Genomic DNA, 25,079 nt, shown 5'->3' with positions numbered 1-25,079 from the left:
AGGGTGTTTTCAAACAAAAAAAACCCTTAAAAGGACTTAGATTTCAAAATAATGAAAGACTTGTCCTTTGAAATTTGAAGAAATTAGTTAAAACTCCAAATCGGGGTCTTGGAATTTTATGTTTTTCCTGAAAGGGTCATGGGAAATTAAGATTTTCTTAAAGGATCTTCTAGGACATTCAGGAGGTTAAAAAAAACAACATACTTTAATTGAGCAAAAAAATGAACAAGTTACTTTAATTCAAGGAAATATTTGCGCAGTTTTTTGAACTGGGATCTTTAATAAAACGACTGTCTGATGGAACATCATAACTCGCAAGAAAATGTATTGAAGGGAACTAGGAGCAGAGTAGGCAATTCAGCCCTCGAACATGCCCCACTCAACATGATCATGGCTGATAATAAAATGTGAGGCTGGATGAACACTACAGCGCAGAACAGGCCCTTCAGCCCTCGACGTTGCACCAACCTGTGAACTAATCTAAGCCCCTCCCCTACACTATCCCATCATTATCCATATGCTTATCCCAGGACTGTTTAAATGCCCCTAATGTGGCTGAGTTCACTACATTGGCAGGCAGGGCGTTCCACACCCTTACCCCTTTGAGTAAAGAACCTGCCTCTGACATCGGTCTTAAATCTATCACCCCTCAATTTGTAGCTATGCCCCCTTGTACAAGCTGAAGTCATCATCCATCATGATCCCATCTTTACAACTGCCTCCTGTGTGGTGGTCTTCAGGTCAAACATTCAATCATCTTTCTCTCATGAGACAGCAACTTTATAATCCTCTTGGACTATGGAAACTTCACCTTCCTTAATAGCACCACAATTATGAAAAGAACAATTTGTCAAATGATACTTCAAGTGGCCACCACAATCAATGAACTCCAGTTACTTGGACTCAAATGGTGGCACTGACCTTGAAATCCTCCGAAGATAAACTTATTCCCATTGTTTTCATGTCCTTCCATGGAGCCATAAAAATATTCTTAGCATTAGCAAAATTGGAAGGACCACAGATATACTCTCTTGACTGTTCTTGGGACTCAACCTATGTGGCTGATATATTCACTATGTAGATATCAAGATACTACAAAAAGGTTACAAACTCAGCTGACTTATTTTAAGCACAATGATTCAAATCCCAAATAAATGCAAAATACTGGAACACCTCAGCAGGTCTGGAAACAGAGTTAAGGTTATGAGTCCAAAATCATTCCTCTTTCTTACAAGGGGGAATGAAATACACAAGCATGAGATCTTGCTACAAGTGGTGTCTCATAAGACCATATCAGTAGCGTAGACATACTAAAGGTGCCCCTAGTTAAGGAAATAAAAATCCAGAAGTGGAGACAATTCAAATGGTTCACGGGTTTCATTCCTAAGACGAAGGGGTTCTCTGCAAGAAGGGTTCAGCAGTTAGGGCTACACACACTGGAGTTCAGAAAAATGATAGATTACCCGTTTGGAATAAAAGATTCAAGGGGGACTTGATAAAGTACATGCTCAGGAGGATATTTCATGTCATGGGGAGAATCTAAAACTAAGAGCTGATGTTTGTGAAAAGAGGTTTTGTATTGAAGATGGAGGTGAAGAGCAATTTCTTCTCTCAGAGATCACTAACCTGTGCAGTTTTCTATCACAAAGATCAAGGGAGGCTGGTTCTTGGATATTTATTCAAAACAGTGAGACAGATTTTTGATGTGCAAAGTGGTCATAGCACTAAAGTGGAAGTGAGGCCACAACCAGATCAAGTCATGGCTTGATTCAACGGTGGACAAAGTCAAATGTAATAGGGCACCAGATTTATTTGAAATCACAAGCTTTTGGAGCACTGCTCCTTGATCGGTGAAGTGATTGAGTGGGTCAGCAGGCTTGGGGGTGGCTATCTATGCATTTATGTCATGGCTTAACAGATTATTGTTAAGACATTTTAGCCACACCAGTTTTTCTCAAAAGGTGAAGTTTTCGTCACTGGTCTGAATAACCAATCATTTTCTGTGAACTGCAGTCATCCATTGGCCAGGTATAACATTCAGCTCAAAGTCTGACAGAATCATCACTGGAGTTAATACTGGTCAAGTGCTTTTTTTCTGATATTGTACTAGTTTAGAAGTTATAACACACGATATAGGCATAAACTGACCTACATTAATGCATGACATTTGACTTGCATTAAAGAGTTCAAAAAGGATTCAGAAAAAAACTTGATTGCATGCCACCAGTGCCCTGTACAGAACCTGTCAACACCATTTACCAGTGATTCACAAAGAACTGCTGTCTGAAGTTTCTGCAGGACAGTAGCCAACACGATGCACAAATCTTAGGTAGCCTCGAGTCATCGGCTCCAACATCAGAGTACAACCCTTTCTAACCTAGTTATTTGTTTTCGCAGTAAAACAACAAAAACAGCAGGAATAGAAGCCTTCACCAGCTATGTTAGATGTCTCCCAAGTAAACACTGGCTCACTCAGAACAGAAATATCTACATCAGTGGCTCCCAATCTTTTCAATACCAATGCAAACTTCAATGAGATAAAAAATTCCACGGCACATCCACATTTTATTTTTAAGCTGAATTGATGACTTGTAAATGTCACATTTGCGTGCACTTTATATAGTCATGGCCTTACAAGAGATGTTAGCAACCTAGTACGTGCAATGAGCTAAAGAATAATTAATAGCATTAGTGCCTCAAATTTTCTGGCAAAAATACACCTGTGAGTACAGACATTTCCAAAATACGATCAACTCAATTATTTCCAGTTATTCACAAACATAGGTTCAGGATTGAACTAAGTAAACTGCAATTTACCAGTTTAGTGGGAAACCTGGGCCTGCCAGTGCGTGCAGAGTCTTTTGATCCAGGTTGTGATTGAAAAGACGGCCATATGCAAATCTTGCTCCATTGACAAGCACACCCTCCTGTCGTTTCCATATATGCTGCATTGGAAATGCTAGCTCACAGAGATATGTTGTCTCAAACGGCAAGAATACAGTAAAGTCGTGGTCAGAGATCAGATAGTCATGTACCAGACAGTCAGCTGCTTTTTCAATCTTCAGTTTCATGACGAATGTTCATGCAAGTGGGGTGCCAAATCTCAGCACCTATACAATTTTGAACATCTATTCCGCTGGAGGCTTGTGCATTCACAGTTGACAGGGGCACCGGTGTCACTTGTGACATAGCACATCAGTTGAAAATTACTGGTCTACATTTCGAAAAAAAAATCAAGCTATTATGCTATGATATGAGCACTTCAAATTTTTAAACAATTTTCCTTATGCACATAAGATTATGGCAAAGCTAATGCAGTAAGGAATAGTTTCAATTTCAAACCCAGCAAGACCTCAACAATGAAGCTGGCCAAGTCCTCCCAGGTTGGGCCTTGGACAGGTGGTGACAGTACCCAAGTACCTTACGTTCACTGATCTGCTTGACACAAATACATATTATAGGTAGTACTGACCATCTCTCAGTTCTTAGGAAGCCAAACAGGAGAGACAGTGGGTTAAATCAGAATTGCATTCAGCCACAACATAAACCTCACGGCCTCATATCCTCCATAATCTACTATCAAACCTAGCTCAATGAACTGCACAAAAGGACTTACCAGAAGTTGCACACTGCATAGCTAAAATTGGGGTGTCTACCGAGTGGAACTACAACCCAGAGGCTACAAGCATGTCAAACAGCAAACAATGAAGCCAACTGATAGCACAACTAATGGATTGATTGATTTAATTATTATTGTCACATGTAACAAAACACAGTGAAGAGCTTTGTTTATGAGTGGTACAGACAGGTCATAGCAAGCAAATGATGTACAGATCAAAAAGACTTAAGAGGCATACAGGTTACATAGCACAGGGTGTGTACTAGGTGAGATCAACATTAGCAAGATCAGCATTATTTGAGGCTAGAGAGGCCATTCATCAGTCTGAAAGTGGGAAGAAGCTGTTCTTGAACCTGCTTGTGTAGATGTTCAGCTCAAAGCATTGCAATATGACCACATACAATCACAGTCAGGACTCCTGACCTTATCACAGCCTTTGACCAAGCATGGACACAACAAATGAAATCAAGAGGGCACAGTGACTTCCCTTGACTTCAAGGCTACATTTGATAGTGTGGCACCCCGTCCACCCGTACAATAGGAGGTAAATTCTCCACTGGCTGCATTTACACCTAAGAACAAAGGAAGATCACTGTGCTTGGAAGCCAATCATCTCAAACCCAGGACAGCACTGCAGGTGTTTCTTAAAAAGTCCTAAGTCCAACTGACTTCAGTTCCTTCAAAGATCTTCTCTCCATGAAAAGTCAGGTGGGGAGATGTTTGCCCAGATTCCAGTATTCAGCACCATTCGCAAATCCTCAGACAGGCAGCAAAACCTCTTCATATTTGAGCTATTGCTAAGTGACAAGTAACATCTGCACCAAATATGCAATGTATATCTGCAACAAAAAAGGAACCAAATCAGCCCTTGATATTCAAAAAAGGTATTGCCATTACCGAATCTCCCACTACCAATATTCTGGGCATTGACATTTGTCCAGAAACTGAAGTGAATCAGTTGTTTCAATACTGAGGGTACAACAGCAGGTCAGACTTGGTTCTCACACAGATTAAAAGAGAAAACACAACGTGGAAACATTAATCGTAAGCCAGAGAATTGGGAAATTTTAAAAACCAAAATGACAACATTATGGAGGGATAAAGAGAAGACAAATAAACTTCTTAGAAAATGAGGTTTAGGAAATAATAGGGAAACATGAAATAGCAGAGGAATTAAATAAATACTTTGCATCAGTATTCACAGCTGAAGGCACTAAGGCATTCCAAAATTCCTAAATATTTAAGGGGGAAAAAAGGACAGAAAATAAATATGATAATTATTACTAGAGAAAAACTGCTAGGGAAGTTATTGGAGCTAAAAAAAGCCCTACACCGGATAAGATGCATCCTAACATATTAAAAGCAGCGACACAGATGTACTATAGCACTCTTCCAGGAATCCTCAAATTTTGGAAAAGATCCGGAGGACTGGAAAACTGCCAATGTCTCATTTTTGACTAACGGTGTTACGACAGAAAAACCTTAGGCCAGTTAGCTTAACATCTGAGATTAACAAAATGTTAGAGTCTACTATAAAAGATGAAACAGAGTATGTAGAAATGCACAATAAGATCACACTGAATTAGAATGACTTCACAAAGGGGAAATCATACCGAACGAATTGATTGGAATTCTTTGAGCTAACAAACAGGATAAAGGGAGAAAAAACAGTGGATATAATATCCTTGGGTTTTCAGAAGACGTTTGACAGGCTACCACACTTTCAGCTACTTAACAAGCTAAGGCCCCACAATTTGGACATTGTAAATTCGGAAAGGAGGATCGGCTAACTAATAGAAGTCAAAATTAGGTTAAGGGGGCACTTTCAGGATGGCAACCTGTAACGAGTTGTGTGCCACAGGAATGAATGCTGGTGCCATAATTATTAATAATATATATTAGCAGCTTGGATGGGGAAAGTCAATGCACTGCCAAGTTTGTCAATGGCAAAAATAGGTGGGAAGCTAAGTGAGGAGAATGACAGTCTGCAGAGGGATTATAAACAGGTTAAGGGAGAGAGCAAAACTTGGCAGATGGAATACAATGTGAGAAAATGTGAAGTTATGCACTTTGATAGGAAGAATAGAAGAGCTGAACATTATTTAAATGTAGAAAGACTGGGAAAAGCTACAGATCTGAAATGTGGGAGTTCTCACACGTGAATCACAAAAAGCTAGCTTTCAAGTTCAATGGGTAGTAAGAAGCAAAATGGAACATGTGCCTTTAATTCAAAGTGCATGAAATATAAAAATCAGGAAGTTTTGCTGAAACCGTACAAGGCACTACTCAGATGCAGCCGGAATACTGAACAGTTTTGGGCCCCTTATCAAATGGGAAGTATAAGGATACTGCAGGCAGTACAAAGAAGGTTCATTAGACTGACACCAGGTAAAGTGAGGTTGACTTACGAAAAAACGCTGAATCAACTGGGCCTGCACTTATTGGAATAAAGAATAATGAGAAGTGATCTCATTAAAACATGTAAGATTCTTAGAGGACTCGACAGCATTGATACAGAAATGCTGTTTTCCTCTTGTGAGGGTCACAACCAAAAGATAAATATGCTACGCCTTAAACTGATATTTTAAGACAGAGATTGGAAGAATTTCTTCTCTCAGAGGGTTGTGAATCTGTGATAAAGAATTCCACAGAGAGCTGTTGAGCCTGTGTCAATAAGGATATTGAAAAAATGTTTATCTCAGCCTTGAATCAGTTAGGGAATCAAGGATTATGGGGGAAAAGGCAGCTAAGTGGAATTGAGGATAATCAGATCAACTAAGATCTCACTGAATGGTGGAGCAAACTTGATGGTCTGAGGCCGAGTCGTCTCCTTCTGCTGTGTCATATGGCGAGTATCTCACTTCCAGACTGCCAAAACTGTCCACCATTCACAAGGCCCAAAGTCCAAGTGTGATGGAGTGCTCTCCACTTGCCTGGCTGACTGTAGCTCCATCAACAATACGCGTTAAAAGCAGTCACAAACAATGTTGGAAAAACTAAGCAGGTCTGGCAGCTTATCTGGACAGAAAAACAGAATTAACGTTTCAAGATTGGTAAATCTCTTCTTCAGAAGAGGAGGCACACCAGACTCAAAATGGTAACTCTCAGTTTCTCTCTATGGCTGCTTATAGACCTTCAGAGTTTCTCCAACATTCTGTGCTTGATTCAGATTTCCAGAAACTGCAGTGTTTTGTCTGAATTTGTGGATAAAGCTATCCTCTTGATTAGCATTGTACACATCAACCGAAGGACAGCAGCAGTGTGGAATATTTGTAAGACACACTACAGCAACTCAACCAATGCTGCTTTAAGAGCACTTTACAACTCCACAGCCACTATAAATTAGAAGGACAAAGGCAGCCATTGCACAGGAACACTACTACTTGCAAACTCTCCTGCACACATCGCCACCATCTGGAACTATATTGCCTTTCTTGAATAGGCACCAGATCAAAATTGAAGGACTACATTCCAGACATTGCTGTAGCTGCACTACGTGGTTCACAACCTCCATCTTCTCAAGGTATGTGCAACAAATGTGGCCTTGCAAGCAGTTAACCATATCCCATGAATAACCAAAAACACAGTTACATTTATTTTCCCAACAATATCAGAATATGCTTGAGCTCATGCAAATCAAGGAAAACAGTTAAAAATCAGCCGAAGCACTAAACCAAAACTATAAATTTTCATACATAAAGAATGGATGGACGTTTCAATGCATTTAGCTAACATTCAAAGACATCATGCATAGCATGCTTAGGAATCAAAAATTGGGCAAGTTTCTCTACATTTAATACGGCTTCCCTTTATCATAAAAACCATAAAAAATAAATGGAAAACCGAACAAGTCTCAAAGATGATAGTTTTTTAAAATTGCAGAAGAAATATGCTTGCTACTAGTTAACAGATCAAAGAGGAGCACCGCCACCACCATCATGTCCTATTCCTCTCAATACACACTAAGTATAATAGGAACATTTCAATTTGATAACAGGGTTGTGGCAAGGGGCTGGCCTGTTCTGATAGGCAAAGTATAAACTGTAAGATTATTTTGGCAGAGTGTTACACATTTGCTGACATCCTAAATTTCATAATCTTCTGGGCTAATTAACTGTTAGTGCCAAGCTGACATCTCAATGTTAATTTGTAACTATACATAGGTATAAAGTTATCACAACATTAATTCCTGCCCTTTCCATTGACTTAAACTTGGTTACACATCTGATCGTGTGGATCGGGTGTGGTCTCATTAAAAGTAGCACCTTGGGTGGTTTCGATCCAGATTGCTTATTTGTGAACATTGCAAAAATGAAACAATTATGCTGGAACATTGATAAGTATACTGTCAAATGGTTAGGCCTTGATGCCTTTGAAAACCACAGGATTCTTCCATCAACAGATTTGTGTAGAATAATCCATGTTTCTATTGTTGCAAAACTAACGTTCCTTTGTTTCAGTCCTGATAAACACTGAAGATTATGCATTTCAGAAGTAAATGCTAATAATCTCCATCTGCCAAGAAACCCAACAAAAGTTCCAACAGTTACTGGTACACAATTTCACATAAATCTCATGTCACGAATATAGTGACTGACTTGCACTTTGCACTGAAGTTCTGACAATCACAATGTACGTCAGCACACTGTAGAAAAGTGCCAAAATATTCGGAACGCCAAAGTGCTATTTGCTAGACCAAAAGTTTTATAGACTGTTAGTTGGAATGGCAGTAGACAGATACCCACTACCCAGTTATCAGAGTCAGAAGCAAAGTTTCAGAATACAGTACCAAGAAATAGGAGCTTACTTTGCTCGTTTCCACAGACGCTTAGCTGAACGCCTAAAGCAGAGAAAACAAAAAAATTTTTTAGAAATAATTGTAAGACAACAAATTTTCACAGCTACCACTGTACTTTAAAGTCTTATCAGAAGGCTTTGCACCAAACACTGTTGGCTAGTCTACTGAAAAATTAATCGTTTGACATCCTTGACTCCTATAGTTAAAAAGGATAAAAGTCAATTTACAGCTAATCATTTCAATTCATAACATCTTTTTAAAATGTTACATTTCTGTCCAGTCAATACTTTATGTAGGAGTTAGAAAAAACAAACAAAAAAACTGTACATACTGCAAGAACCATGACCAAGTGACAAGATGATCTTAATGACATCTTTTGCATTTTCCTTATATTGTATTTTTACATGCATTTAGATTTTATTTTTGCAAAGAAGTAGTTTCACAAAACAGAGAAATATCACAGAGAAAAGTTCTACTATGCACAATCCAATTAGTTTTGATAACTGAGTAAAATGGCCTTTCTTTACACATGGTAACATACTTTTTTAAAACATATAAGCTGCACCTTTTAATTTTTTTTCAAAAAATTGGAACAGGAATTTTTTAAGTATATTTAAGCATAATTCCTTTTACTCAAACAGTGCATGCTGCAAAAGGACTTCGAATTAATGCTTGCATTGTTAAACTATATGAGATGACATTGTGGATTCATAACTGAATAATTAAGACAGCCAACTGAAGGAATCAATGATCTACATCATGGCATAATTACGATGTTGCATTAAAATTATTCACCATATTCATTAGGCAAAATGAAAAGTACTGCAGCTGAGAATTAAACAAAGCACTCATTTGCACAACAGTATACAGAAAATGGACATTTCACTTCTTGGGTCTGCATTCAAATTTATTGCAAACTTATTTGAAATTCTCTTGTGGCACCATACATTAAATTGTAGCTAGGTCATTGACTTACATTTTATCTTGCAAAGAACTTCAATAGAAAGCAAACTTAAATGGTCAATACTTGGAATCATATACCACCCGTGCGTTGAAATTTCCAAACGGCTAATGGATGAGATAATCAAACAAATCACCAAATGATTGACCAGAGGCAAGTTTTAAGCAGGATCTTAAAAGGAAAGGTAGAGAAATTTTAGACAGGAGTTTCAGCACATTTAAGGCCCGAGGTTGAAGGTACGTCACCAACGGTCGTGAAAAGAAAGCGAGAGCCAAAGAAGCAGCTTCTGGAGGAAAGTAGGGTTAGAAGAGTTCACAGAAACTGGAAATTCAAAGGCCAGGTAAGAATTTGAATGCTTTAGAATTTTAAAATGGAGACATTCATGGACTTGACTTCAGTGTAGCTCATTGAGCACAATATAGATAGGCAAACAGCATTCATATAAGTTAGAAATGTGAGCAGCAGAGACTACAATGAACTTAAATCTACACGGTGGAAGGAGAGAAGTCTGCTAGAAGAACACTGGATTAGTTCATATGTTACTGACTTTTGTGCTTCACGATAGAAGAGAACATTTATCATTCTCGGCACTTTGTGTCTGATCATCTCTGGGAATAAGTGGAAATTGTTTTGCCAATTGGTACTGAATTGGGGCATGAAATGCTGAAGGCACTTAACAAGATGAAAGCTCATTTTGCAGGGCGTGAACAGCCAAGCATCAAAGGTGGCTTTCAAGTCACCAGAAATGGTTTCAAGCATGCATTCTTCACATCAATATCCAGCCTAAAACTACACAATCTAGTCCTGGACGGAAGTGGTTTCTGGAATCAGTGTCAAATATCAATATAAAGTGATAATTTCTTCCGAATGTCATGCAAGAGTTCACAGTGGAAGAGTTTGCAGACAGATCTAGTTATATTGTTGTTCTTAGCACTTTGCAGAAAAATTACTGCCACAGAATTGTCACTTACATATTAGCAGTTTTGAAAGATTACTTTTAATTACAACTGGTTATAGTGTTAAAATCATAGTTTTAGCCTTTAGAACCTGCCCACTGTCTTCCAAGCAAGACACTTAAACAGCAACGCAACCTTATCATTGCCTTATGTCAGTGTGCGCTTACTCAGTCCTGTTCTATTTTCTTATTTTTCAGATGCTTTACACCAAGACATAATGCCTGCAGTATTTCATTGAGGTTGATCAGCTCAAAATTAAACTATATTGCCTGGAGGGGCTTTTGTTGCTCTTTTCTAAGCATGACTTAATTACAAAGTTGAACTTTCAATGATAGCCTCTTTAAGAATATTAAAAGTAGAATTCCAACAGTGAACATAAAATTTCCCAATATGCACCTTCCTTATCAGGACGGTCTGACAGGTCTCCACTTCTTCCTGAAAGCGTGTGGCCAGAACGCAAAGTGCCCATCCATCAACACCCTTCTTTGCCTGACTGAACTAGCGCTCCTTTTGAGCCACTTTTCTTTGAACTCATCTCATTTTCCACAAGTCAAAGACGTGGTCATGTACCTGGATGTCCCACTCCTTCCCAGATCTCTTGAGCTTACGTGCAATATTCCTGGTCTTATTCCCAGACCCACAACTTTTCCTCCAATACACCAATGATGTCATCAGTGCTGCTTCCTGCTCTCACCTGGAGATGGAAAAATGTCAGTTTTGCTTCTCAATTTCCATCCTCTCAGCTTCACTTAATTCATTGGACACTTTGCTTCCCTGCTTTCATTTCTGGGGACAGGTTGTAGACCAATATCTATTAAAAACGGACGGACTCCTGCCGTTAACTTCATTACACTACCGCTTAGCTTGTTTGCAACGTAGAGTGACGGCAACAGCATGGGTTTGTTTCCCCACACTGGCTGGGATTGCCGTAAAAGACTCTCCTTCTCAATCTCTCCCCTCGCCCGTGGTGATCCTCAGATTTAACTACCACCAGTGACTCACTTTCTCTCTAATGAGACAGCAGTCCTATGGACCTGTAAGGCTTTACCAGGAATACAAGTATATCTCACCTCAGGTCTTTCTCTTGCGACTTATAATTTATCTTTGTACATAAAACAGAACTAAACTCAAACAGGAAAGTAGACAAAGAAACAGGTATAGCTAATGAAAGACAAGAGGTGGGAAGGACGTATCACTGTGACCTGTCCTGTGGATTCATATTTCATTCAAAATTCATTCGTAACAGTCTCATCTCACCTGAACACAGGACAGCCGATATGGCAGCAAATACAGCATCAATACTCAGCACAATGAAGCAGAGATAATGGGAACTGCAGATGCTGGAGAATCCAAGATAATCAAGTGTGAAGCTGGGTGAACACAGGCCAAGCAGCATCTTGGGAGCATAAAAGCTGACGTTTTGGGCCTAGGATGAAGGGTCTAGGCCAGAAACGTCAGCTTTTGTGTTCCTGAGATGCTGCTTGGCCTGCTGAGCTCATCCAGCTACACACTTGGTTACAATGAAGCAATTACTGTTCTTCATCAATGGTGACAACAATAACTTTCATTATATCCTCCTTTTAATTCAGTAAAAAGGTCAGGAGTGGTATCAAGCAAAATGACACTGAAGCTTGCGAGGAGATGCTAGCAGATGAGGCTTGGTTAAAAAGATGGGTTTAAAGAGGTCTTAAAGAAGGGAAGTGAGGCAACGGGAAGTGACAGTGCTGTACTTGACATCAGAACTGAAAGCAGAGTGGAACGATGAAAACTGGAATTGCTAAGGAGACCAAGATTAAAAGAATATAGATATTTCAGACAGGTCACGCTAGAGGAGGTTAGAGATATCTGTGGAGTCAGTCAAGGAAGGATTTGGAACAAGGATGAGATTCCAAGATTGATGCACAATGAAAACCAGCAAGCGCAATATGAATACCTGCAACAGGATTTACTGAGAGTTGGGACACAGGCAGCACTGCTTGGAATTGCCTTGACTTTATGGAGACAGAAAATGGCACACTGTTAAGAATCTATTGAGAGAGTCAGGCCTAAAAGGTGACAAAGGTGAGAAATAAAATATTTTAGTAGCCCATGAGCTGAGACAGGATTAGCATGAGATAATGTTAGAGAGGTGGAAACTGCATTCATAGTTATGGCACAGTTATAGCTTAGAAGCTCATCAAATCTGACAGTAGGGTTGTAATTGCCTGTTTTCACCCAGGACTAATGTCCCAGAGTGGGTCAGCGTCACTGATTCATGTTTCTGGCACCAGCTGGAAACATTGTTGTCGTCTTCATAATATTTATTTCAAGCGTTATGGACCAGACCAGACCCGTCAAAATATTTTAAAGGTAACCTAGACCCTAACTTTTTCTTATTTTTAAAAAGTGAAGTGCATGTTCCAGCTGTGATGCAACTGGTCAAACTACTTGACATTAAGCACAATTTATTTAAACACTGTAGTTAAAATACAAAAGAAACACAAATTTAGAATAACTTAAATCAAATAATAAATACACTAACTATTGCTAATTAACTGTTAACATTCCATTAACATACCCCTTGACAAAAAGCCAAATTCAGACAGATTCTTACATGCAGTTCTCCAATCCGGGAGGAAACATCAAGAGATTTCTGAGAAAGCAACAGCTAAGAATCATTCACTGCAGCTCCAACTGCAACACTGAACAACTTCTGACTGCTAAAGCTTAAAAAACAACTAGAAGGCCTGTTCTGAGAGCTGGCCACACCCATTGTTCCAACTTTTTTTGGAAAAAAACCTACAGGCCGGACACATTGTTCACTCTCGTGGTTTTGGTAGAATGCTTAGCACCTCTGCCTTATAACCATTCCAAACCAAACATAAAACCAGGACAAAATCTCCAAGTGATGGCAATGTCACAGAAAGAAGCTTCCAGCTATCCTTCATTGGACGTTGAACAGGTAGTGAGACAATTTAAAAGATCATATGAAACAGAAACAGCCCATTTAGCCATAAAGACCTGTTCTGCCCTTTCTGAAACATCGTGGCTGATACACAATTTAACTCCACATATTAATCTTTGTCCCCTATCTCTCAAAAAAATCAACCTTAGAACTACAATATACAACTTATCTAGAATTAATCGCCTTGAATGTTCCAAACTTTACCTCCCTTTGTGTACACACATTTCTTAACTTCATGACTGAATAACCTGACTTTAAATTTTTATATAATGCTTTTTCACCTTACATTCCCTGAACAATGGCAATAATTCCTTTTTCTATTTGATTTACTTTCCATGTTTCCTTTGGAATTCCAGGAACTAAAGCAATAATTTGCATAATCTTTCCTCGTAATTTAACCCTTTGATTTCTGGTAAGCCATTGCATAACTTGATTCAAAGTGAATATATTCTTTCTAAACTACCAGAATTCTATTCCAGAAGTGGTTAAACCAGTTTTGTACTACAGAGGCAAGGTTCCTAAGATTCTACAACACTGGACAGAAGGACCAGCATTCCGTTAGTCTTACTATTTTCTGCACCTATTCAGGACATTTTAATGATCGCTGGACCTGGACAAAGTCTGTTTGAACCACTACTGTTTCTAATTTTTAGTTGGGAAAAACATCTTTTGCATCCTTTTTGAGATGAGCGCATAACTCACGCCCACATTTAAGTCAAATTTACCGGAGATTTGCCTATATAATCCATCAATACTTCTGTAGTCTAATACTTCGAACCACACTGCTTACAATGCTGTCTACCTCTAGGTCATTAGCAAATTTCAGATGGGTGGCTTTTTATCCTGTTGTCCAAGTCATTATTAAGTGCAGTAGAGTAGCGGATGAGGAATTCTGGGTATGAGCGTATATGTAGAAACTGAAGCTGTACTTTCTGATGCGGTATGGAGGCAGCTGGTAGATGAGAAAGAGCATGGACCAAGGATAGCATCCTGGGGGACTGGAGAGACAACATAACAGGAGCAGGAAAAAAAACACTACAAGAGGCACTCTGGCAATAATTATGTGATAAGAGTAGAATAAAACAAGTGCAATCCCACCCAGCTAGCGATACTGGAGTTGCATTAGAGAATGGTGCAGTTAGTCTCCTGGATGACTGCAGACAGGCCAAGAACAAAGAGGGTCTGTACACCATTGCCAATCTCTCAATGTTATAGGTGACATTGTTAAGAGCAGTTTTTCTTCCGTAGCAGGGGCACAAAACTGATTGGTTAAATTCTTCCAGCATGGTCAGTTATTTTCAAGAATAGAGGAGAATGGTTGATTTGCTTTGAAGAAAGCCATGATCATGGCAGATTTGAACAGTGAAACAGTACTCATGGGCTAGGGGTGTGGTGGTGGTGGTGGTGGTGGTGGTGGGGGGGGGGGGATTGAAATCAGGAGAAACTTTATCCAAGAAAGGATTGCGACAAAAGGACTTTATCTGGAACTCATTTTCCTAAAAGGTTGTGACTGCTGAGTGAAATTTTCAAGACATAGATCAAGATGTCTGTTAGGCAAGGATCACAAAGGAAAAGGAACTAATGTGGGAAAGTGGAGTCAGGGTGCAGATCAGTCACGATTTAAGCAAATAACGGGACAGGTTTCAGGGCTTGAAAAGCGGACTCATGTTCCTCTGTCACCCCTCCTTGACTCAGCTAATTTACAACAACCAGCACAACCACAGCCGCATCAGTTAAGTATTTATTTATTCTCGCTAGAATAAGCATTGTTATTTTTGCCTCTGGCTACACAAGGACAATACCATACACAGTTCACTCCAGCAACTTAAACTTCTAAGAAAAAACAATTTGCTCATTGCATTGTCTGTCACACAGGTAAAAATTTACAAATGACAATATTTAGATTCTAGATTCACAATCCAGATCACTTAACTTCAGCACAATTTCAGACAACTACCAATAGGCTATAATCATTAGAAAAAAAGAAAAACCCAAGAACTGCAGGTATCTGATTTCCAGTACAAAAACAAATTGCTGGAAAATCTCAGGTCTGGCAGCAGCTGTGGAAAGAAAGCTTTGGGTCCTGCAACTCATCTTCAGAACTGACTGTCGCAAGCAAAAGGTTCATTTATGTGCTAAAGATGGGGTGGGAAGAAGTGAATGATTGTTGCCCAAAGAGAAAGAAGAACAGTTGAATAGGCATAGAAATGGGTGAAGGTCAGCTTGGGAGAATGAATATCTGCCATTCGGGACCATTAGTGGCTGACAACAGGTTGTTTTAAGTAGCTGGCTGGGAAACTACAGGGAGCATGGAATATGTAAGACTAGACTGAGTGAAGTGCAGGTAAATCGCTGCCTCACCTGGACGCAGCAATTTATGCACTTCACTCAATCTAGTCTACTACATCCACTGTGCGCTCTGGAGACAGAGTGACAAGGCAACCTCTTTGCTGAACCCTCCGTTCTATCAGGAGGAATGCCCATGAGCTTCAGTTGCCTGCCACTTTAGCAGTGTTCCCTGGCCAACATCCATCTCGTGCTTGTTGCAGTGCTCTAGCCAAGTTCAACTCAAGCTGGAAGAGCAGCACCTTAATTTGGACTTCGGAATCTTACAGCCTTCTGGATTGAATATACAGTTGAACAACTTTAGGGCCTTAGTGCCCTCTCCCATGTCTTTACACCAAACGCTACACATCTGGCCTTGTCTGTGGTAGCAGCCAATGCAATAACAACTCACTGTCAGCCACTAATGGTTCCATATAGCAGCCATTGATTCTTGCAGGTTGACCTTTACCCATTTCTTTGCCCAACAGCTTTCCCCATCTCTCTCTCTCTCTGGGATCTAACTTCACCTATTGTTTACTCCATCACCCTCCTGCTATTCCAAATTGAGTATACATACCAACTTTTACCCAGCCAAAAATCAGTTCCGAAAGGAGGTCACCTGACCCGAAACATTAATCTGCTTTCTCTATAGATACTGCTAGTTCTGTAAAGTTGTTCTAGCAATTTGTTCTTGAGGCTATTAACATTAGCCTTCCTAATCTTTCGATATAAGAAAGTTCATTTCACATTCATATTTTCATTGCAAATAATAAAACAAAATTATTTAAGAATACGAAGACTAGAATTCTATAAAATAATGCTTGGATAATTACATTTAAATACAATGCTTTACAAACTTTTGGATGTGAGTTTGCTCGCTGAGCTGGAAGGTTGGTTTTCAGACGTTTCATCACCATTCTAGGTAACATCATCAGTGAGCCTCTGATGAAGCCTTCGTCGGAGGCTCACTGATGATGTTACCTAGAATGGTGGCGAAACGTCTGAAAACTAACCTTCCAGCTCAGCGAGCAAACTCACATCCAGAACCTCAACCTGAGCTACAAATCTTCTCAAAACTCGCTTACAAACTTTTTCTTAAATTTACTTACATTGAATTAAAAACACTTTATAAAGTGAAATGTTATTTCTCCACGCAAATCAATCAAAATATCATTTGTATTAGTCAATTTCATGCTTTTTTCCCCCACCTAATGCAACAACCCACGCCTAAATTCTGCAGAGGAGTCAGTTCAGTTTTAGAAAAAGTGGCACTGCTTCTTGATTTTAAGCTGACAAACCAGATGTGTTTCGACTAAACTGATCATAAACACTTGACAATCAAGAACAAAATCAAAGTCTAACTATATCAAGCACGTAACAGATTCTATGTAGAAAGAAATTTCATTATCAGTGGTTGTTATTGTAACTATAAAAATTTAAACTTCAGGACAAATGCCGCTGAAATGCCATAATGCATATCAGAAATAAAACTTGCTGACCAACTTCGCTTCTTGACATTTGATTTTATGTAGGTTGCAGTATCAGCCAATTTTTTTTAAAGTAAACAGGCATTCATAGAATGCAGGAATACATGGGTACAGCACATCAATTCCAGTAGCTGTCTGCTTTTCAAAAGAGTAAGTGCAACAACTTTAAAGGAAATTTCTGAACCCAGCATTGAAATAGCCTACTTGTTGTGTGTCACAATAGGACAACACCAACAATCAATATCATTATAGGGGAAAGGAACAAAACTTAGATAAGTATCAATATTTTAGAAACTGGAACTGAGCACTCAAACCGCATAAAATTTTCAAAAGGAAGAAACATAACGAGCAGAATACCTTTAATTGTGCATATTCATAGCAATTTATGGTTCATGTAAAACAAATTTTACTTTGTATCATTGCTAAACAGGTGGTATATATCTAATGTCTGGCTCAAACCCAAAAGGACACAGGACTCAATCCCTCACTACTTCAGTTTGACACCATTAAGCATTGTAAATACAGTATCAAACCAGTCGACAAACTCTTTAGAAAGGTTTACTGATCATCCTGATAGCCAATTTCAATGCTGTGTCTTTCACCCCAATGTAAAACATTTACGTTTGCAATTGTCCCTGCAAGCTTCAAAGTAGATGCAGATTCTCTCCTTAGCAGGGCGGTTGTGTCTCCAGCTGGAGATCGGCTATGGTGGAATAACGTGAAAACAGTGTTTGCTGTCTCACCTCAAGCTGGTAACAGCAGAATAATGTATTCTTACATTTCCAGCTTTATACTGTGCCATTAAGTGAAATACTTCCTGCAACAAATGAATTGAATAATTACTCACAGCACAGGCACCTTTTTGGGAGCACCAAAAGATAGTCACTTCATTTAGATCTATTAGAGAACGTAGATCTATTAAATCTCACTTGCTCAGATCACAGAGAGGGGGGCAGGGAGCACAAGCATCTTATTTTTCTGCATAAGTCAATTACATCAGACAGTTGAGAAAAGTACAATGTTGCGTATCTTTTCAGAAAAACGTATACAGTCAGTCCCTGGGTTATGGCAGGCTCTATTCCTAAACGAACTCCCAAGTCAATTTATACACAGATCCAAACACAATACAGTAAAATAGAAGAGTCAAATAGCCATTTGTGAATACAAGCAAATGTTTGCAAGTTGGATCATTAAAATTATTTACATGGGACCTAGTTCACAAGTACAGGCATTCGTAAGTTGGGGACTGCAATTCAAACAAACAGTCAGTGCTTTCAGCCTGCTATTCCATTAGACCATACTTACTACTTCTCAAAACGGTTTGCCCTCTGTTTTCCTGTCATTTTTATTATACTTGCATAAGAAAAATCTAACAATCGTCAACTCTGAAATTTTCAATTTACCTCTCCTGAAAAACCATTGCAGATTCCCACCGTTCTTTGTGCAAAGAAAGTAACTCCTGACATCACAGCTGAGTGGCCTGGCTTCAATTTTAAGTTACGCCTCTCTATTATGGACTCTCCCACCATGTGAAACTGTTGTCCTTTATTTTATCTCATCAGCTCCTTTAATCAAAATGAACACCTCAATTAGATCAAATCTTCAAAACTCAAAAAGAAATACAAAATTCTTTCATTGAACCAGTCTTCACAATTGCAAGCAACCACATTTTCCTTTTCCCTGGAGACAAAAACTGAAATGAAGTCGAACTGCTGTATCTCAAATGCCAGGGAGTTCAGCAATTTGAAAACCATACTTTGAGCTGTGTAATACAATGTTGCTTTTTGAATCACCTCGGGAACATTTGCGACACAGGGCCACAGAGGGCCTTTTGAGTTAAAGTTCTGCCTGACACCAGCCCTCTGATTAGTTAAACGGCAGTGTTAAAAAGATTTGGGCGCCAGAAGCAAAGAGAAACATCCTGAACCTGCAAACAGGAAATATCATCTCTCCGGCTTTCCATGCAAAAGCAAGACAGAAAAACCAAGCAAGCTTGAGAAAGCATCCTTAAGCAAGACAACACATAGATTAACCTGGTCATCTATCAAACTGTTTATAGCCGTCATCCTAAAGACATGATTGGTAAAATTAGAAAAGTCGAGCGAAAATAACTTTCTACGTTGATGTTTGGATTTTGGACGCTTGGAGTTTTGTTTACCCCACCTAAATTTTTTTTCCCCCACCTATAATGTGTTAAGTGTTTGCCTTTTTCCGATTTCGATTATGGATGAAGAACGTGTACACATCTGTGGCTTTTGAAAAGGCTATATTTTGAAGTTGCATAGTAGAAGATTGCAAATTTTTTGCTGACTTTTTCCAAGGTAAACTGCTATAACAAACAGAAATATTTTCTGTTAATGATGAAACTTGGTGCGAGTTATTTTTGTCCCAGGCAGCAGCAAGCCAGGCAAACTGATCATTTTTGTTAGCTTGTTGCAATTTTATTGACTTTGTGACTGCATTTGGAAAAGTAGGACTTGGCCATTCATGCACCCTTCCTGGTTAATTTGTAACACAACTTAATCCTTTTAATGCCCATATTTTTCTTCTAAATTTGTAATGCAACTCCTCCAAAACACAATTTTTCACAGTAGCTGAGAGCTGGACACAACACTCAAAATAAATTGTAGCTAAGTGTCGTGACACTGTCACATATTTGCCATCCTTTTTCTTTCGTGCCCCCCCCACCCCCCCGCCAACCTACTTAACAGAAGGTCAACACTGCATTAGCCTTTTAAATTATTCTCCTTCCATCTCCCCCCAAAAAAGTGTGGTACGAATGCAGACACGCTCAGAACATAAATTCAAGTCTGTCATACAACTGCACACCGATTAAATCGAAACAGTCTGTTCAATAGCACATTCAGTTCAGATACTTCTAATTACAATTGACAAACTCCAGAAAAATCAATATCACTGGCTCAAAGGCTGCAGCAGCCACTATTCCTGAAGAAAAACCTCACACGTAAGATCCCCAAGTGCGAAGCATACTATGTTCTTGTCCTCAGTCACTTACCAACCATAAACACAAAATGTCTTGACACTGGGTCCAACAAATCTTCCAGGGATCTGCAATTTTGCCTACTGTCCCAGCATCATCATCATTAACTGGTGACTAACCAAGGCAATTTGATGCCCGTAGGTTATTTTAAATCAACCTGTTCAGTTTTATCATGACATACATCTGGCACAGGTAGGCCCTAACCCAGCTCTTCACTACAATTTTGTCACCAAGAGCCCCTTCGTGCACCCTTACACTTACTAACAGAAACAGGTCTACAGACAGCAAGAAATTCTCCTCTTATTTAAAGACAGCCTAGGCTTACTAAACAATAACGCATTGTTAGATGGGAATTTCAACTGAGGAGGAAGGAGGAAGTTGATTCAGGAGAACCATTAAATTGCACCAATTTATTTTGAAAGATTCAACTGGCCAAGGATAGGTGGGGCAGGGCAATTAGCGGTAAAATAACACAGGTCACTAACCAAAAGTGTAGTAGTCCTCATTTTTTGAATGAAGTTCGCCTCCACATACCAACTTTCCCACCCTCCTCCCCTCTGGATCTTGATCTGGACTGAGGAAGGGCTTCTGTTTGAGATTTCTGTGTTTCAATTCTGTTTAAAAAACACAAAATAAAAACATGTAATAGATAGGGCAATTGTACCCGCCAAAGAAAGAAACAGGGTACTTCTTAAAAGAAGTGAATACAGACCAGCAAGGAAAATTTCTTTCTGCACATATCAACACAACAATGAACAAGTCTGAATCTTACTAATTTTTTTTAAAAAGTCCACAAATAACAGATTGTATTTTCTAAATGTCCCACAATACAGAAATGACGGGATTCATACAATGGGATGATGTAATGTTCTAAGGACAGACATCTGAAAACCCCAGTGGCTATCAGTTGCCCCGGTTATGCCAACAGGATTAGGAAACATGAATTCACCAGATGACAAGAGTGTAAAACCGACTGCAATCTAAAATGGTGCATCAGAACCATTCCCCAAACACACTCCCACACACATCCCAATGCCTTATTTCCTCCAATTGCCTTCATCCAAGCTGATCACACTTTCTGACGCCCACTATTGACACACCATAATACCCTTTAAATCCATCTTTAACATTAGAATTCCAGCTTTGATTTATTTCTCCTAGACTTCAGTGTTGGCTCTAAAATTTGTTTGTGCCTCTAAAGTATCCTGAGATGTTTCCTATATTAAAAGACACTATTAATATTATGTTGTGGTGCTTAGATGATTGCCCACCATACAACACACCTGATCTTAGCAGACTTTGCATACCACTGAAGCAACGTGTTTGTAGGATCACCATTCCAACTCAAATGGAACATTGTTCAGCGGGAAATTAAAACCAGTCGTGCAACACTGGATCTCTTTTGGGAAGCAATAGCTTGTTTTTGTTTTGTTAACCATGGATGCAAAAGGAGGTACTTGACTTTTAAGAGTCTTAAGATCTCCAAGTTCTTTTAAACTTAGCTCACTCAAACGATGTGCGTGAAAACTCCCATCAGGTGAACATTTAAAAGATTTTACAATAGGAGTTCAAAAAGCACCACACCGAAGGATATCCAAATAGCATAACTGCTTTCTTACAAATAATTAGTTACTCAAATATATTCCAGCAAAAGTTAGGAACTGCAAGCTGGGAGAACAAATACTTCAACTTCTCCATCTTCAGCAAGAGGACCTCATTTCACAGTTTCAAAAGGCTGAAGAATCAAGATTGCGTTATTTTAATTACATCAAAACTTCAATAATATAAATTAGTTTAAAATTCTGATCAGCATATATGTTTTGAGGAAGATTTTGCCATTGACATTACATCCATGTTGAACAAATCAATCTTTTGCTTAACTGCTTTGGCATTTATTTACTGCGAAAATATAACTTCATAGGTTAAAGTTTAGTTAAGTGGCTTAATTTGTGGAAGGAGAAAGAAATGTCTTTTCAATGCACTGAATGGTAAAATTAAACTCAAATAAACAAAAAGAAAACAAAGCACTATAGAAGCTGCAAATCTGAAGCTCTGATTGCACTGAAATTCAATGACGATTGTCAAGTTTCTCTGTCAAGTCAAAACGAAGCCAATCAAAATCTGAAATCTTAGCAGAGAACAGCAACAAAAGTGGTCTGTAACAGTGTAGGACTGAGTTAAAAAGGAAGATGCAAGACAGCTGACCTCTTGCTTTTCACCTGATTGCAATCTAGATTTGTTGAGGCAGAAAGACTAGCACTAAATGTAAAGAAAATGAAAAGGCAGGCATGCATGAAAGTAAAAAGTGCGAGTTAACAGCATATGCACATTGAGAGAAAAGTTTAACAGCCAAATTTAGCAACACAATGCAGCAGACTCCTGAATTTTAAAAATTACTACTACACAGATGGCGGCCTAGTGGTATTATCACTTTACTATTAATATAAAACACTTTGCTCATGTTCTGGAGACCAGAGTTCAAATCCCACCACAGCAGAAAGTGGAATTTGAAAATCAAATTAAAAACACTGAAATTAAGAATCTGATGGCATCCTTGCTTATTGGAAAAACTCAAGTCACTCACTAATATCCTTCAGAGAAGGATATCTGCCTTCCTCACCTGGTCTGGCCTATGCGCAACTCCAGGTCCACAGCCATGTATGTGACTGACCCTCAATGGCTCTTCACCCAGTTTTACCAATTGCTATGAAATCTCGAAAGAAAATTGAAACCAGACGAACTACCTGGCATCGACATAGGCACCAGTTTAAAAATAGCAGAAACAGCCTAGTCAGCCTTTCAAAAATCTTCCTTACTAACATCTGGGGCCTGGTGCCAAGTTAGGATTTCTGTCTCAGGCTAGTCAAGAAACAGCCTGCCAGTCACACTCTCAGAATCACACCTTACAGGCAATGTCATGACAGCACTATCACCATTCTTGGATATTTCCTGTCCCACCAGCAGGGTGACAGCACAGTGGTTTATAGTTGGAAGTCTTCAGTATTGACTCCAGACCCTGTGAACTCTCTCAGCTTCGGATTAAGCACGATCAATGAAACCTCCTGCTGGTTACCATATACTATCTTCCCTCTGCTGAAAAATGAGTACTCTCCCTCATTGAACAACACTCGGAAGCACTGATTGGCACCAGAGCCGTAAATATCCATTCCCACTGCCACGCTCTGTAGTAGTGTGTATTATCTACAAGATGTAGTGCAGAAATTAACCAAAATCCCTCAGACAGCTTCCAAAACCACAAACACTTCCATTTAGAAGGGCAAGACCAGTAGATACACGAGAACACTACCAACTACAAGTTCCCCTCCGAGGCACTCACCATCGTGATTTGGAAATACAATTGTAGTTCTCTCACTGCCGCTGGCTGAAAATATGCAATTTCCTTCTTAGCAGCATGGTGGGCAACCCACAGCACGTGGATTGCAGCAGTTCAAGGTGGCAGCTCACTACAACCTTCTCACAGGCAACTCAGAATAGGTAGCACATGCTGGCCAGGCATCAATATGCACGCTCCATGAACAAAGAAAACAAGCATTGTCGCCACTGATGTAATCAAAGTCAACGCTGATCTAGTTTCTGTTTCAATAAACAAATTTAGATCAGAAAGTGACAAATTCAAACAGTAAACCATAGAATCTAAATGGTCCGACTTTTCTTTGCTCAACACTGCATTTTTATGGTTAAGACCAGTCATCCTTCACCGAATATTCCCAACAACCATTCCACTAGTTGTACTGCAACAGATTAGTCTTCAGTAGTATACTGTTTGAAACTTCGCAAATTATTGTTTTTTAATGTAGCTACCTTCTAAAACTGTACTATTAAATTTATTTCTTCCACTGATAACTCATGCTTACTACGACATGAGGGACAGTTTTGGAATATCGTTTGTTCATTTTCGATCCCTGTAAAAATGATTGGAGGAATTTGCTAAGTGGTCACAAATCTATTTCATTTTAAGAGATACTTATGCAGATGCAAGCACCTCGGCATCTTAAAAAGGACAAAGGAAGTTGCAGGAAAGTACAGATAGTAAGAACTGCAGATGGTGGAGTCAGAGAGAACAGTGTGGAGCTGGAGGAACACAGCAGGCCAGGCAGCATCAGAAGAGCAGGAAAGTTGACATTTCGGGTCAGGAGCCAACTTCAGAAATGGGGACTGGATGGGAGCTGTAAATAAATAGAGAGGAGGGGTGAAGCTGGAGAAGGTAGCAGGGATGGTGATTAGGTGAATGAAGGTAGAGAATGATGGTGGGAATTGGTCAGTGGGATGGAGGGATGAGATAGGTGGGAGAGAAGATGGACAGGTTTGGTTAGGTCAGGGAGGCAGGGATGAGGGTGGGTTAGGCATTAGAAGGAGGCCAGGAGTGAATAACCAGTTTTCAAATCTCCCTACATCCAGCCTCATCCCATGTCCAACTCTCCCTCTCATTCCCACCTCCTTAACTTGACACAACCTGTCCAGCTTCTCTGCCTATTCACTCCACCCATCCCACTGAAGAATCCCCACCACTGCCTACCTGCATTCACCTAATCACCATCCCAGCTACCTCCCCGAGCGCCAGCTCTTCTCTCTTCTTCCCAGGTCACTCCCCCTCCCCAATTCTGAAGGGTCCCAACCCAAAACATCAACTTCCCTGCTCCTCTGATGCTGCCTGGCCTGCGGTGTTCCTCTAGCTCAGTTTTACAAGGAAATACTGTTGTTTTCTGCCCCCCGCAAAAAAGAAATCAGAATACTCCCCTTTATAATAGACAAAATATTAACAATGAGAATTCTGATACACAAAATTTTTCCACTATCATAAGAAGTGTCATAAGTTGTGTCTCTCTCCCTCTTGTGCATTCTGGTTAATACCAAAGAAAAACAACCCAAAAAGCTGAACAATGGCAAAACACTGGAAGGCAAACCATGCTTAATTATGGGCAGTATTATGTCACTCTTCCCTTTAATCCTGATTTGTCATTCAATAA

The 25,079-nt window shown here is 39.5% G+C and overlaps 1 protein-coding gene across 4 annotated transcripts in view; it reads right to left on the bottom strand.

Annotated features, from left to right (window-relative positions):
* Positions 1 to 25,079, bottom strand: part of map2k4a (mitogen-activated protein kinase kinase 4a) — a 135,308-nt gene that overhangs the window by 77,208 nt on the left and 33,021 nt on the right. The window contains exons 2-3 of one of the 4 annotated variants that reach the window (XM_048554942.2): positions 20,577 to 20,705; positions 8,427 to 8,459 (exon numbers count right to left, since the gene is read on the bottom strand). The exons of 1 other annotated variant lie outside the window; for it this stretch is intronic. In XM_048554942.2, the coding sequence (XP_048410899.1) occupies positions 8,427 to 8,459; positions 20,577 to 20,705 (162 nt within the window). The remainder of the gene's footprint in view (positions 1 to 8,426; positions 8,460 to 20,576; positions 20,706 to 25,079) is intronic. 2 more of the 4 variants (XM_048554943.2, XM_048554944.2) reach the window with 2 other exon arrangements.

Source organism: Stegostoma tigrinum, chromosome 22 (assembly GCF_030684315.1).
Source record: "Stegostoma tigrinum isolate sSteTig4 chromosome 22, sSteTig4.hap1, whole genome shotgun sequence".
In the NCBI taxonomy this organism is placed as follows: Eukaryota; Metazoa; Chordata; class Chondrichthyes; order Orectolobiformes; family Stegostomatidae; genus Stegostoma; species Stegostoma tigrinum.
The sequence above is the reverse complement of the archived record's forward strand: the minus strand, read 5'-3'. Positions and strand labels throughout refer to the sequence as shown.